This window comes from Penicillium malachiteum (genome assembly GCF_028827825.1).
Source record: "Penicillium malachiteum strain IBT 17515 chromosome Unknown utg000002l:1.0-8849297.0:1.0-8852440.0, whole genome shotgun sequence".
In the NCBI taxonomy this organism is placed as follows: domain Eukaryota; kingdom Fungi; phylum Ascomycota; class Eurotiomycetes; order Eurotiales; family Aspergillaceae; genus Penicillium; species Penicillium malachiteum.
This window is the reverse complement of record NW_026643095.1, coordinates 5,174,134-5,189,213: the sequence shown is the minus strand read 5'-3', so window position 1 is coordinate 5,189,213 and position 15,080 is coordinate 5,174,134. Positions and strand designations below refer to the sequence as shown.

At 47.7% G+C, this 15,080-nt stretch overlaps 4 protein-coding genes across 4 annotated transcripts; 3 read left to right on the top strand and 1 right to left on the bottom strand.

The window, feature by feature from the left end:
• Window positions 1-1,280: 1,280 nt before the first annotated feature.
• Window positions 1,281-5,403, bottom strand: N7483_004915 (DDB1/RSE1 family protein; the record flags this gene model as incomplete). The annotated part of the gene is made up of 4 exons (XM_057088352.1): window positions 1,281-1,307; window positions 1,368-2,652; window positions 2,882-4,958; window positions 5,160-5,403. 4 exons carry the CDS (start codon window positions 5,401-5,403, stop codon window positions 1,281-1,283), a joined length of 3,633 nt encoding a protein of 1,210 aa, XP_056948181.1.
• Window positions 5,404-5,965: 562 nt separating this feature from the next.
• Window positions 5,966-7,450, top strand: N7483_004914 (ubiquitin domain-containing protein DSK2; the record flags this gene model as incomplete). Its single annotated transcript, XM_057088351.1, has 2 exons — window positions 5,966-6,439; window positions 6,524-7,450. 2 exons carry the CDS (start codon window positions 5,966-5,968, stop codon window positions 7,448-7,450), a joined length of 1,401 nt encoding a protein of 466 aa, XP_056948180.1.
• A 1,396-nt stretch (window positions 7,451-8,846) lies between these two features.
• Window positions 8,847-11,157, top strand: N7483_004913 (transmembrane 9 family protein; the record flags this gene model as incomplete). The annotated part of the gene is made up of 4 exons (XM_057088350.1): window positions 8,847-8,934; window positions 9,007-10,352; window positions 10,409-10,861; window positions 10,918-11,157. The coding sequence occupies 4 exons, from the start codon at window positions 8,847-8,849 to the stop codon at window positions 11,155-11,157; spliced, it is 2,127 nt and encodes a 708-aa protein (XP_056948179.1).
• A 1,543-nt stretch (window positions 11,158-12,700) lies between these two features.
• Window positions 12,701-14,034, top strand: N7483_004912 (uncharacterized protein; the record flags this gene model as incomplete). The annotated part of the gene is made up of 2 exons (XM_057088349.1): window positions 12,701-13,008; window positions 13,275-14,034. 2 exons carry the CDS (start codon window positions 12,701-12,703, stop codon window positions 14,032-14,034), a joined length of 1,068 nt encoding a protein of 355 aa, XP_056948178.1.
• Between the last annotated feature and the right edge of the window lie 1,046 nt (window positions 14,035-15,080).

Below are 15,080 nucleotides of genomic sequence, written 5' to 3'. Positions count from 1 at the left end.
ACAAAAAATCCAAGTGAAAAGCCGGGGTTTGACTACACATGCAGGATTGAAAGTGATATGAATGATTGGCTAGAGGTACGATCAAGGTCCATGCTTCACGCCCTTGGATTGACATTCTCTATAAGGAGCTATGACTCTACCTTCTTTATATAATTTCTACCCAATCTTTCATCACAAACCCTATATCATGACCCAATCATACTATGACTATAACCATAAAAGACTCAATGTCTAGAATCTTCTCAATTCCTTTTCAGTTAAAATCCCAGATCCAAACTCTTTGTACTCAGTACATATTTGGGTGGACCACGCCCTATGCCGAAGTTCACGCCCTTGGTGTCTCTTGGTATCTCCACTTCAACCATTGGGCCCACTCACATTCCCCGATGTCATGCACAGGGCGTCATGGGCTTAGATGTGACCAATCACTCGTATTAACCATGTCTGCTGATCAAAACTAAACTTCTGGAGCATTTCAAAGCAAACCAGATATAGAAATATTCCGCTTGATTATACAAACCGTTATAATAAGATATGGCACATATTACACAAAGATGCAGCTGGGTGATCATTAAGTGAACACCATCAGGGACTTTCCCGAGGAGAAGCCCATACGAGCCTAAATGGCCCCAGATCTTTCCGAGCTTAACCGAGTTTCTCTACTCCATATCCCGAGTGGATTCAAGTTTTCGGGCTGCAATCACGGAGAATTCTGTTATGCAGATATGGCCGAGTTCGGGGCTATGAGTCTGGTTCATTGGAGTAGATCGGCGTGGTTCAGAATTGAAATCCCGATCTCTCGCCCAGGTGGTCTCTTGGATAGTACAGATTGCTTACTATAGTGCGTGGAGCAGTAGTAATGGATGGAAATGATCAGATTCAATTGAGTAAAAATTGCTAGTATGAATAAATATTTGGTTACAGATGTTCCGACTGATAAATTACGGTGTAGATCCGTGGTGCAATGCGGATGGAACCGTACTCAAAGAGCGTCGAGGCGTGGAATCCACGCTTTTTCTTGTCTCGTACAATCCTGATCACGAAGTGACCAAGTTGCATCCAGCTCAAGATTAGCCAAGAGAAATGGCAGACCGAGCGAGGCAAGAGACATCTGTAAGAAGAGAAGGGAGGGGAAGAAATGAACGGAAAAAAAAACCAAGGTGAAAAAGTGCGAATTCATACGGGTCGTCGCCGCGAAATTGGGATATCAATTAATCAATAAGCTAGGTATGGAAAACCCAGAGCGGAAACGCCAAAATAGACGCCAAAATTGCCCCAAATTAATATGCCACTCGTGTTCGCATGTCCTAATAGTCTAGTTAGCTCGTTGATCTGCCACGCAAAGGAACGGATAAAACATCACTTACCGAAATCTTACGCTCGATCTCCCTAACGGATCGATCAAGCTCGGCTGCGATCGTCATCTTCGTATTGTTTGGCAGGAGAAAATACATCTCACACAGATCGCCATCAATAACACCCTTGGACGGTGCGTAGTAACCGCGGTAGATCAAGTGGTCACGACCGGCCAAAGGAGGATGTTGTGCAGCCAGCTGCGTCTCCAGGCTTTGGAAGAAATCAACGTCTTCACGACTAGCAAAGGGAACAAACATGCCGATTGTTCCCTGGAATCCAGTCCAGACCACAATATCGCGGCCTCCAGCGACCAGCTGCGTCTTGTGCAGACTGGTTGGGATGTCTTGGGTGTAGTAATGCACCATGAGCTCCAGACGATTCGGAGTTCCTTGCAGATATCCTCGTTCGTGAACAAGGTGAGCACCGGAGCCATCCTCATCGGCCTCTTCGGAGCTCTTGTTGGGGCATCGAAGGAGCCAAAGGTTACCAAACTTGTCACCACCGGCGACAGTTTCATAGTCGACCATGGTAGTAGAGGTAGTCCAGCGCGCAATGGAGTCATCCACGAAGGGAATCAGAACATTTTCTTGGTGTTTGTAGACGACATAAGTCACACTCTCGCGCACATCGCTAACCACGATACGGCTGCCCTGGGTTTGAAGACCGACAATAGTGGAAGGAACCACAGGAGCCTGCGATTTACGCAGAAGCTGACGCACACCAAGATCATAAAGGCGAAGAATAGGGCCAATTCCAGCAAGCAGCTTGCCTTGGAAGGCGAGGAGCGCGAGAGGTGGGTCATCAACCTTGGTCTTATGGATGAACTCGAGCTCGCGACCATTCTCTTGGAAGCGATAAATGTGAATGAATCCCCCCTTGGACTTTGGTGGGCTGACCTCCAGATCTTTGGCAGTTCCAACAACCAAAAATGATTCATCATCCTGGCTGGAGAAAGAAACAACAGCGACGCTAACAGCTGCCTCATTGTCCTCAAGGTCCAGGGTGAAGACAACCTCGTTGGAATTGGTGGGGTCTACCACCTGAATGCACGATGCCCAGTGTCCTGTGCCACGGGGATAACCAAACTCAGCGGGAGGCAGACTAACAGCATCACCATTCTGAGCCTTGGAGTCCCGAATGAGACTTTCTCGTGTGGCTGGGGACAACACATTGTTGTCGGATTCAATGATGTAGAACAAGGGCTGTTCAGGGTGCTTCACGAAGCGACGTGGGGTGTGAGCCAGGGGAATAGATGACTGGAGCATGTTGTTGTTGAGCTTGTCGATAGAGAAAATCCTAGTAGTTGTCAGTGACTGAGCTCGTCTCACAAAATGAGATGGGTATGGCAAAATAAGTGCGTAAGTGACAATGTAATGATCTCAGTAGGAACAATTGGAATATAATAAAAAATTTTGTCCACATATAGTTTCGGGTCCCTTTTTTCTCATCATTTGATCATAATTGGGCAGGGGAGGGGGAAGAGGATTCTGTGTGAAGGTGTTGATGATGGAATGGTTGTACTCACCGTAAATTGCGACCTTGGATTCCGACCATGCCTTCCAGACATTGCTCACTAGAGAAGTTCCATCCCCATTCAAGACCAGCGTAGTCCAATGGGGTGAGCATGAAGCTCTTGGTTTGAATATCAGAGTATCCCAGCCATGACCGAGAGCTCAGGGCAAGCACGGCAGTTTGGCCTTGGACGGAAACCTGGGACAGCTTGACAGGCTTTGCTCCGAGGAAACGGGTGCGAGTATCAGATAGTTCGCCGGTGACTTCGTCCAATACAGTACGAAGATACACACCGGAGTACAATCCAATATGCAGGTAGAGGGTGGTGCCTCCGGAGCTAGAGTCGGCCATAGCCATAATGTTGAGGGCAGAGGGTGCCGATGTCAGGGCTTGAACTGACATGTTCTCCAGCATATTCTTTGTATCTAGGCTGAGAATACGGACAGTGGAGTCATCGCAACCAACAGCCAAAAATGAACTGCGGACACGGCCTTCAGGGACTTCTCCAAGACTGAGGCAAGTGACTGTGCCGGACATTTGACGCCTATCATCATACTCAGCCAAGGATCCATCGGCATCCATTTCGAAGTACACGATCTCTCCAGAACTGAGGGCGACGGCGACTTGGCGTTCGTTTGCAGCAGCAGCGACAATAGAACGATGTTGGGGAGCGGGCCACTCGTTGACGCGATGATCGGCAAGCAGGTGACGAATACCACGAGGGTGAACTTGAATGAGGGAGTCCTCGCCGAGTTGTTGGACAGCCAACGTAGGTGCTGTGGAGAGAAAGCCGGAATCTTCCGTGATTTCCTCCACAATCTCGCCAATGCTCAGAACGATGGTGCCGTTTGTAAAAGACAGTACGATATATCTATCGTACTCATCGGAACGACTGAGCTTGGTGGTCCACACAGCAGAAGGAACTGCCTGGAGTTCAGACTCCACCAATTCTGAAACCTCAAGGCCATGCTTGAGTGTTCGGAACGTACTGCGAGCGCCAGTACCACAGACAGAATAGATCTGCGGCGCATCATCCTCCGTGAGATTGACGATTTTACTATCAATCAGCGGGTTCAGAGAGTTCACGGATTCAACCAGATTCAAATTCTCTGCAGGCCGAGGACGGAAGAAGACTGGTTCATATGGAGCAGTTGGGTCTGAAGGGAACGAATCACTGCTAAATTCGACCTCTTCATCATCATCACCGAGCTTCTCAAACTCGTAGAACTGATGATTGCCTGATTCACTAGCCACATAGAGGAAGCCACTCTTGAGAATGAGGAGACTCGAGGCAACGGGAACTGTATCGAAGAACTTGATCTTAAGACCCTGGACCTCGCCAGTCAATTGGCCATTGTCATCCTCGGCCATATCAAGCATGACCTTGAAGATGTCACCATCGTCGGTTTGCAGGAGGAAGAAAAATGCACCCCTCATCTTGTGCATGACGCCTGAAACAATGGTGCGTTTGCGTTCAGGGTTTTCCGTGGGGCCACTGCGGCGGGGGATAGGAACCCGGAAGGCATCTTGGTTTGAGTGACGGTAGGTGATATTATCCTCAGCGCAAACCAAAACACCACTTGGGCCATCTGAACCGCCCGGGACTTGAAATAGCATATTGGCAGTGCGATCGACGGGATCGGACCACTTGCGGACAACATGGTTCAGTCCTAGATCCAGCTCATAGTACACCAACATCTTCTCGATTTCTTCATATGCTTGACCAGTAGGATCTTGATCGGCTTCTGAATAGTCCACTTCGAGGGCAGCAAACACAGGGTTCTCGTAACCCACATCCAAAGCAATCATGGCAAACACCAATGTTTGGGGCTTGTGCGCCTCCAAAGGTGATGAGATGGTGAGCTCAGCTTGGGAATTGCGGTTGAGAACATAGACCAGCTTATTCTTCTCCACCGAGGCTATCAAACAAGCACGCCCTTTCGGGTCAACTGCGAGATATTGACCTGGAACGACTCTGCGAACACCCGACTTGCCAAATGTTTCCAGATGGATTCGATTGAAACGATTCTGAGAGGGAACATATTCAACGATGGTAATGCGGCCCGAGTCTGAGCCGATGATCAAGTAATCTATTGTTTGAAAAAGAAAGAAAATGACTCAGCACAGTTTCACGCATGAGGATCAGACAGCGTCTACGTTGCTGGCCAGGGCAGGTCCCCCGCCCGTCAAGGGGTCGGCTCGAAAATCCAGGACCGTGCTACCCGGGAAGCTTCAAGAATCACTAAGTTGAACTCGGAAATGCAAACAAGGGGACTACAAAAACCACATACCTTTATTGCTTCCAGCAACTCGGAAGACCGCCAGGGAACGGATAATACCGAAAACATCCTGAGAGAAGATTGGGGTAATCTTTCCCAATGTCGATTCAGGCCGGTGAATGGTGAGCTTAGAGCCCGAGGCCGTGATAACCTGTTGCTCCTTGGTTCCAGCAAACTGACCGAGGACAGCCTGTGTGACCGCCGTTGGAGGTTGGATGGTCAAGGAGTACATGAACATATGGGAAGTGGTCGCCATGATGGGTAGCTAGGTAGCTCGCAGAGCTTTCCCACTTTGACCAAAGAAGACGCGAAGGTCGAGTAACACACAATTAGGGGGTCCAAGAAGATGGAATGAATCACATCAATCCCATAGCTGCATGAGGGAGTCAATGTAAAGAGAAAGACTCCTTGTGGTTGGGAGGTCCACTAGGAAGAACGAGCGTGGGTTTTTCCGAGTTTTACTCTCGGGGAATAGAAGGGGAATAAAATGCGAAAATTCCACGAGCAAGTGGGAAGCTCTCAGAGTCACGTGGCTGCACCATCTGTTTCGACCGCTTTCTGCCCCATCACCGCCTTATGTAATGGGGGTGTGCTTGGGGTAGATCCATCATTAAAGGGAAAGTAGAGCATCAACGTATTCCCTCAACCTTTGAGAGTTCACTTGTCTCTTCTCTCTATAATCCATTGCTTGTATCTGGACTCATCTTTTGTATTTCAGCTTTGGTAATCTCGTGACATTCATCTATCTTTACCTTTCTGCTGCCCATTAGCTCCCCCCTCACCCCACCCAACGGCTCGCATCTATCTCGATATCAATCATGGCCGACGAAACCGGTTTCACCGAGGATGTCCCCATCACTTTCACCGTCAAGTCCTCTACCGACTCCAAGTTTACCCTCACTCTTCCTCTTTCTACTTCAGTGTTAGACTTGAAGCAGAAGCTCTCCACTGCAGAGTATGCCGATACACCGGCTGATCGTCAGCGCCTGATCTACTCCGGTCGAGTTTTGAAAGACAATGAGACTCTGGAGAGTTATAAGATTAAGGATGGGCATACTATTCATCTAGTGAAGAGTGCTGCGAGCAACCAACAACGATCCAACCCATCCGGCCAGTCCTCTGCGACAACCTCAGCCGGTGCCACCCCGAGTCAGCCCGCAGCTGCTGCGGCTGGTGTCCCTACCAACCTTGCTGCCGGTACTGGCAACAACCCTCTGGCTGGACTGACTGGAGCTCGGTATGCTGGATTTGCCCAACTGCCTGGCGCGGGTCTTTTCGGCCCTGATGGCGGAGTAAGTTTAATCAAGCTAGCCCATGATGCCCTGTGAAACCCCGGTGAATTTGTGTAGTATACTGACTGTTCTATTGAATTACAGATGGGACCACCACCGGATACTGATTCCATGCTGAACATGCTCGAGAATCCCCAATTCCAATCAACTCTCAACGAAGCTCTCCAAAACCCGGCCATGATCGACATGATGATTCAACAAAACCCAATGCTGCGCGATATGGGCCCTGGAGTTCGACAGATGATGCAAAGCCCTGAATTTCGCCGCATGTTAACAGACCCCAGCTCCCTTCGTAATATGATGCAGATGCAGCGCGCAATGGGCATGGGCGGAGGCGGCCTGGGTGGTGAAAACGCCTTTCCTGCTCCAGGAGTAACCAACACCACTCCCACTGAGAACCAGAATGCCCAGCAACAGACTCCACCGGTAAACCCATTTGCGCAATTGGGACAGAATCCTTTGGGATTGGGAAACCCGTTTGCTTCACTATTCGGGGGCAATGCAGGAGCCAATCCTTTTGCTCCTCCTCCTCAACCGTCTACCACAGCCAATAACGAGACTGAGCCTTCTCAGGGTGCCGATAACACCACTGATCGGTCTGCAACGGAAGGGACACAGGGTTCTCAGGCTGCTCAGAACCCATTTGCGGCTTTGCTTAACCCGGCTCTTTTCGGAAATGCCGGTCAAGGTCAGGGCCAGGCTGGTGTCAATCCTTTCAACCCTGAACAAAATCCATTCCTTCGCGATCCTGCTCTCATGGCTCAGATGATGCAGGCGATGGGTGGACAGGAGGGTGGTGCGCGCACAGGCGATTTCGGTTCCCTATTTGGTAGTCCGTTTGGTTCCCGTGCTCCCGCCGACAACCGACCCCCTGAAGAGAGATACGCGGAACAGCTTCGCCAATTGAACGACATGGGATTCTACGAGTTCGAGCGAAATATTGAAGCTTTGCGGCGAACCGGTGGCAGTGTGCAAGGAGCGGTAGAATATCTCTTGAGCCACCCGTCATAAGGGCTTGCTCATCCCTATGGTAGCGATGTTTTACACTGCGCTACAGCTTCTTCGCCCTGTTACCCTTCTCTCTTATGATGTATTTCATGGCCATTTCTATTTTCAGGTAACGACCGGCCCTCCGAATTGATGACTTTCCATTGCCTCTTTAATATGTGTGCTTTGACTTTGAATATTGTTTTCTCTTCTGCTTCTTCTTCTTCTTCTTCTTCTTCCTTAACTGGACAGGTCTTGGTCCTAGCGTTTATTTCCCATGACAATCGATCATCTCCAATGTCATCTCTGATTAGATCTCAATGATTTTAGACAAGTTGTTGGTTACTAGTTGTACTAGTGGCTATAAAAATTTGAATAAGTAGGTGTATTATCATTCCAATCTCGATTTGAGGCCACCAATTTTCCAAATTTCGAGATTCGTGTTCAAGTCTTACTACACATGTGCATATATCAACCTGAGAATTTTCCAAGCCTTTAGGTATTTTTACTCCTAGCACATGCAGTTGAACCCGGGTCGTCAAGTTGAACTTGAAGTCAGACCAAATGTTACATGGGGTTGAAAGTGTCCTCGACTCCTCGATCAACGAACATTGAATCATGTTACTAGTAGTAGATTATATCACGACGTCCGAAATCCGAGTCATTCAAGTTACGTACTCCGTACAAGGCAACAGGATAAATAGAGCTGCTGTTATAGTTCCGAGCTTAACTCTCACACCTCGCGTATGGCCTGCAGGGAATAACAGAACACTTACAGAAATCTTGAAAACCCACAATATTTCAAGGTTAAATTATTAATTTAGTACTCTGCATGATAGTACATATTCTACTTATTCATGGTTGGTCATTCAACCTTAATCAGTTGCAGCTTCATACGCACATGTGCAGAGCGGTCTATTAGATAATCCGTGTTGACACGCTGGAGATCGTCCATGATCTCCGTCTTTCCCCCTCGACTTCGGTCTTTCAAGACGAGCACCAAATCCCCTTCTGCTGGCATCAGCGGCATTTGGTGCCGATTACACTCGTTATTAAAATTTTCTTCTTCCACCAATTCTCATACATCTCCAACTGTTCTACCTTCAGCGCTTCAGGGATCCTAAGACAATCAACGGTATCGGACCCTAGCGGCTGCCAAGCACCACTCTACCAAGCATCCACTGCCTTGACAATTCTATACAGCTCCCCCAGGTAATCTCGGAAGGGAGTTGGTATATGAAATTTGTTGTGGAATCGACCAGCTTCCAAATATTATTGCTGGCCTGTGCCATCTTGCTGACGTGCGATCGACGTCTTCCACTTTCCAATCTCGTGCTGGCCTAATCACATAGTGACACGGAACTGTGCTTAGGATTGAAGCTCCAGCAAGAAAGGGTCACCGACCAGACTACATTTAACTATGGCGACTTCAAACCCCCTCGGCATAGCTACCTGGATGCTATGGGGCCTATCGTTCGTATCGTATGCGTGCGCTTTCTACATCCCTGGTAAGCTTACACAACTCACTTCGAACTCCACTAATCTGTGTTGACGGTACTAATGATCCTGTTATTTTACAGGCTACTCAGTCACTCGATACAACGATGACCAACCCATCCCACTCCTCGTAAACAAGATCTTCTCCGACCATACTCAGTTACAATATGCCTACTTCGACCTTCCCTTCGTTTGCCCACCCAGTGGTAAGACACATGGCGGTTCGCCTTTTGGATCTGGTCAGAGTATCTCTCTGAACTTGGGCGAAGTGCTACGGGGTGACCGTATCATGACCTCCGACTTCGAACTCACAATGGGCAAGGATGTCGAATGTCAAGCACTTTGCACTCGCGAGGTTAGCCGTTCGAATGTCAAATGGGCTCGCAACCTTATCAAGGAGAACTACGTGATTGAATGGATCGTAGATAATCTTCCTGGTGCGACTAGCTTTGTAACTGTTGACCGAAGCCGAAGATACTATGCCTCCGGATTCAAGCTTGGATACCGTGACATCTCCCCGACTTCTGGTCAGTCGCGATATTTCATTAACAACCACTTCACAATTGTCATCCGCTGGCGGAGCGCACCTGAGGGAGGCAAGGTGATCAATGGATTCGAGATTTATCCCAAGAGTATTACTGCGGCAGACCGCAAAGAAGGCGGCTGCCCAGCAGATGTCCAGAAGGACCATGAAGGACTCGGGTTGTACATTGCGCCGGATGAGTCCAAACTAAAGCAGAAGTACGCCGGGCTTTCATATATCCCGGAAGACGACGACGATGATGATGATGGCGCAACATTGAAAATCCCGTACACCTACTCAGTTTACTTTCGCGAGGAACCGAAGATCGAATGGGCCAACCGCTGGGACTTGTACTTCACAAACCAGGAAGAAGGGTCTATGACACACTGGCTAGCTATCGTCAACTCTTTGATTATTTCCACTGTACTTGGTGTGACCGTATTCGTCATCTGGAGCCGGACTGTTCAAGGCGACATCAAGGGCCGGGGCGATGGAGCCATGGAGGAGCGGAAACTCAAAGGCCAGTCTCGTCGCAAGCGATCTGCTGAAAAGAAGAATGAGGGACTACTCGACAACGCCGATGTGGAAAATGATGCTGATATGTCATCTGATGATGAGCCCTTCGAGGACACCAGTGGCTGGAAGCTCCTCCATGGCGACGTCTTCCGAATTCCAGAATACAGTGGTCTCTTAGCCCCACTAGTTGGATCTGGTATGCAGTTATTATTCATGGCAACAGGTCTCCTTGCTCTTAGCTGCCTTGGTGTTTTGAACCCCAGCTTCCGTGGTGGATTTGTCAGTGTTGGCATGGGCCTGTTCGTGTTTGCTGGATTATTCTCGGGTTACTTCTCTGGACGACTTTATAAGACCTTCGGTGGATCTGCCTGGCGAAAGAATACCTTAATTGTAAGTGGCATCGCCCTCAATGCGATACCTTGGATCACAGACTAATTTAGGTACAGACCGCCTTGCTTTTCCCCGGATTAGCATTCTTCTTAGTCCTAATCCTCAATTTGTTTGTTTGGGCCCAGGCCTCCAGCACAGCAATTCCATTTGGTACTTTGATCGGACTACTGGCTCTCTGGCTACTTATTCAAGTTCCCCTGGTGTACCTTGGTAGCTGGGCCGGATATGTACGAGCGAAGCCTTGGGAGCATCCTTTGAAGACCAACGCGATTGCACGTCAGATTCCCCCACAGCCATGGTACTTGAGCGGCCCTGCAGGCCCTATCCTGACCGGGTTGGTTCCCTTTGCTGTGCTCTTCATTGAACTGTTGTTTGTATTCAAAAACCTCTGGCAGGACAAGAGCGGTTACTACTACGTCTTTGGTTTCCTTAGCGTGGTCTCTGCTGTACTCATAGTCACTGTCATCGAGGTAACTGTCATTGCGACATATAGTCAGCTTTGCTCCGAGGTAAGTTCTGTCACGAATAATCCGATTCATAAGAATCTCACTAATGAATGCTTCAGAACTACCATTGGTGGTGGCAAAGTTTCCTGACTGGCGGTAGCAGTGCTTTTTGGATTTTCGCGTACTGCATCTGGTACTACCTTTTCAAACTACACGTCACTGGCTTTGTCTCTACTTTGCTGTTCTTCAGCTACAGCTTCCTTGCCTGCACAGTCTACTTCTTGCTCACCGGTACTGTCGGATTCCTGGCTGCATATGCCTTCGTTCGTCGGGTCTACAACGCGATCAAGGTTGATTAAGAGTGCATGTCACACGTCTCTCGTTTCCCTAGCTTGAAGTACCCAATACTGGCAATTGACTATTCCCAATGTTCACCTGCCCTCTAACGAAGTAATCTGTTTCATAAGCATCAGTGATGTGGCTAACCACGGCGTATACTGTCTTCTTTCCATTGCATCTCTTTGTTCTATCGTCAAGCGCCTTCCCTTTCCTCTTCCCACCAAGGAGACCTATCTATGGTAGGCCTGCCTTTTTCTCCCTTGATCTATTATTTCCTATCTATGTCTATCTACCTGTCAGCGAGTGGTTCTACCAGCGAATTCGTTTATTGTTATTACCCAGGGGTGGATTGCTTATGAGGACTGTTGCTCAATGCTTGTTGAACATAAGAAAATTGCCCTCAGCTACCATCACCAACAAAAACGGTGGCTACTAACAAAAAAAATATTATAAATCAATGTTGGATCATTCATAAATTTGGACACACTATCATTATAAGAAGTCACTTGCAATTTCCCTATCTCTGTTTTGGCAGGAACGACTGGACTCCTGGCAAAATAAGGTATACTAATGAAAAAGTACAACTTGAAGGTTGGAAAAATGTTGAAAAAATAAGCATTCGAGCCCCTGCCCATGCCAGTGCTAGTATACTATACTATACTAATATCTGAGGCATTCCCATGTGCAGCAACCTCAGTACTATAAAGTCCCAACTTGAAGGTATTAGCTAGTAGGTATATGAGTATAGGTCCAAATTAACATCGATTCTCAAGTGCTATGTGGGTCTTTCTAATATGAACCGCCAATGGTTTCTCGTCTTATAGATGTATTATCCAATGATAGGCCGCATCTCCCATCAACCCATGGATCACAGCATCTACTAGTATGAATTGAGAGATATTTGTTACTCCGATCTAGATCTAGATCTACTAGTACTGAAATATCTGCCAAGAATAATGCTCCGTGTTCAAATGGACCATTCTAGACTAGTAGAGACCATTCAAGCTAGATAGACTAGACAATTTGGTATGGCTGGCCTTGTACTTGAACTAAAAGTTAAGTGTATCCCTCTGTCCCATCTCCGCCGTCCTTTCCTGGTCAAAACAAGCAGCTATTCACGTACTACAGTTGATAGGAGCATTCACTAGAAACTTCCACTGCTTCAATAAATCCGAGCAAACCCGTCTTCTGGACTATAAAAGCGACAGCTTTCTCATTTTCAAATCTTCTTCTTCTTTCCCCCAACAGTCCCTTCCAATATTCAAGTTACTTGACTTAGATCCTTGATCACAGATATCTTGGGCATACTCAGATATCTACTCAAGCCTTCAAGTCTTATCGCTTGATCACATCTATAACCAAGACTTCGACTGGTAAGCTCTTCTTCTTATCTCAAACTTCAAGACGCCGTTGAGATATCTGACAACAGCTGACAAGGCCTCCTCATCTCTAGTTCCCTCTCCATTCCTACCTCCTCTCATCTTCAAACCTCCCTCTCAATCCCCAATCCGTTCTCTTACTTCAACAAAGGTCTTTGATCCGTTGGTCTGCTGGTCGTTCAAAATGTCTTCTGGTTTGACCGAAGGCGTAATGGCCACTCAGACGGAGGACCTGGCCAAAATCACTCTTGCCGCTGTCGCCGTGGACTCCTCGGCGGACAAGGATGACAAGAAGGACAAGAAGGCAGAAGAGGCCAAAAAGGATGTTCCTCCGCTCTCTGCGCCAGGATGGAAGCTTGTACCTCTTGAGGAGGACAGAGACAACATGGAGGCAATGTGGGGCTTGGTGCTCCCACCGCGACACTGCAAGGAAGAGGGTGTTGGGCACTACCGCAAGAAATGGGAAATCCGGGAAGTCAAAGACTCGCGCCGGTGCTCCAAATGTCGAGGTATATTTCATATATCTTTTTTACTCACGGTACATCATCTAACAGTTTACAGAACGCTATAGTTCTCGCAGAAATCCGAGGCATAGCATGCGAGGTGAAAGAGTGAATGTCTGCTTCTTTCATCCTGGGATGATCAGAAGCGCACTTGACCCTTATGCAGTTCGTGTTCCCCGTTCGTTCCATTTAATTTGGAATATACTAACATTGCATCTAGAGATGGACTTGCTGTGGAGGAACCGTGTTTGCAAGGGGCTGCCGGAGCGAGCTCAACCATGCGGATTACATCGAATTTGTCCTCGACCCGCGGTTTGACACGCTGATGCGTGATCGTGATATTTTCCCGACACCCGAACTGGTCCACGAAGCTCGGTCAGCAGTTGTGCTGAAGTGTGAGACGGGCGTCAACCTCACCGGGGAGAACGAGTTGATTCGCGTCACTGCGATTGATTATTACAGTGGCGAAATCTTGATCGACGCCCTGGTGTGGCCTGAGCAGCCCATGCTCCACTTCAACCCTCGGTTCTCGGGGATTCAGCCTAAGAACATGGAGGAAGAGCACAACGAAAGAAAGACCCTTCTTGGACGCGAAGGAGCACGAGAGGCACTTTGGAGGTTCGTTGGACCACAGACATACCTGATCATGCACCAGGGCCATATCGATATGGGCCACCTCAGGTGGTACCATGATCGAATGGTGGATACCTGGGAGCTGCAGAAGCTAATGTTGGGGGGTAGAGAGCCCCAAGAGTTCAAGAGCCTGGTAAAACGTCTCACTGGTCGACAGCTGCCGTACAATCGAGGTTACTCTGCTACTTTGCAAGAGGTCATGGCTACTCGTAACCTCTTGCACTGGCACGCTAAGAACCTTCCGAAGGATCTATGGACAACTTGGAGGATCTTTTCTGCAGAAGAGTGCCATTGGGCCATGACTTATGACGTTCTGCCTGGAGATGCACAGATGGAGGTCTGGTGGGAGATTCTTCGAGCAATGAGAATCTTTGACGACTAAGAAATTCGTCCTCGGCTGGATGCCTTCTCGGTCACTAGCAGCATTTACCGGTCCCAGCTCTTTTCTCCGTCCTAGCTCTTTCAAAGGTTCTTTCGCATTTACTCATCTTCTATATACATCACATTCCTTCAAATCACGACTGAACTCCTCCTTGGCCGACATATCTGTGTTGGTATTTTTTTTTTCTCAGGTTCTCGAATTTACACAAAAACATTTGGAAAATGGAGAAAAGCAAAAAAAAAGACGAAAATTTCAAAATCATAACAAAAAGCAAGACTCAGACTGGTTTCTAGATGGTCTTGCATTTGGTTTTTTTTTTTTTGTGGGGGGTGGTTTGGGGGTTTGGGGGTTTGGAAGAATTTGGCAAGTTTTTTACATACACATCAGACTGCTCAGTGACTTATTTGGCATTTGAAATTTAATTTCCCACTGGCATTTTTCTATGCTAGTGATCATACATACTTGCAATCTTTACTCCGAGTTCGTAGTATTGTCACGGTGGAGCCTTCAAGCCTTCTAACTTGAAATGGACAATCCGTATGCTCCATGGCTCCGAGTCCTAGTAGATTTAACTTGTAAGCTCCGAGTCCATTTATGTGGATCTTTCATTGCCAGGTTCAAATTGGTACATAGTAGTAAATAATTCGTGCCAGCACTTGAGTGGACTTAGATCAAGTTTTTTCCAATGATAGGTCAACTGGTACTAGATCCCGCCAAGATTGATATCAATGTGACTACATACTATGTACTCCAGGGCTTACTACTATGTACCATCTTCATGCATGGATGCCTACTGGCTTCCTGATTTCTTACTTTTACAATAATCCAGTGAACCATAAATTAAACCCAATAGTATATAGTGGATACGAGCATTTCAAAATCATAAGTCACATGGGCATCTGACATCTAATCATATCCATGGATCCAAACCTCACCCAAGTAGTAAGGAAGGGATAAGGAGAGCCGCATAAGGCTGTACTACTCGATCTAGATAATGAATCTCAAAATGACTTTTATTGCATGCCGAGCACTTGAGGATTTCATTT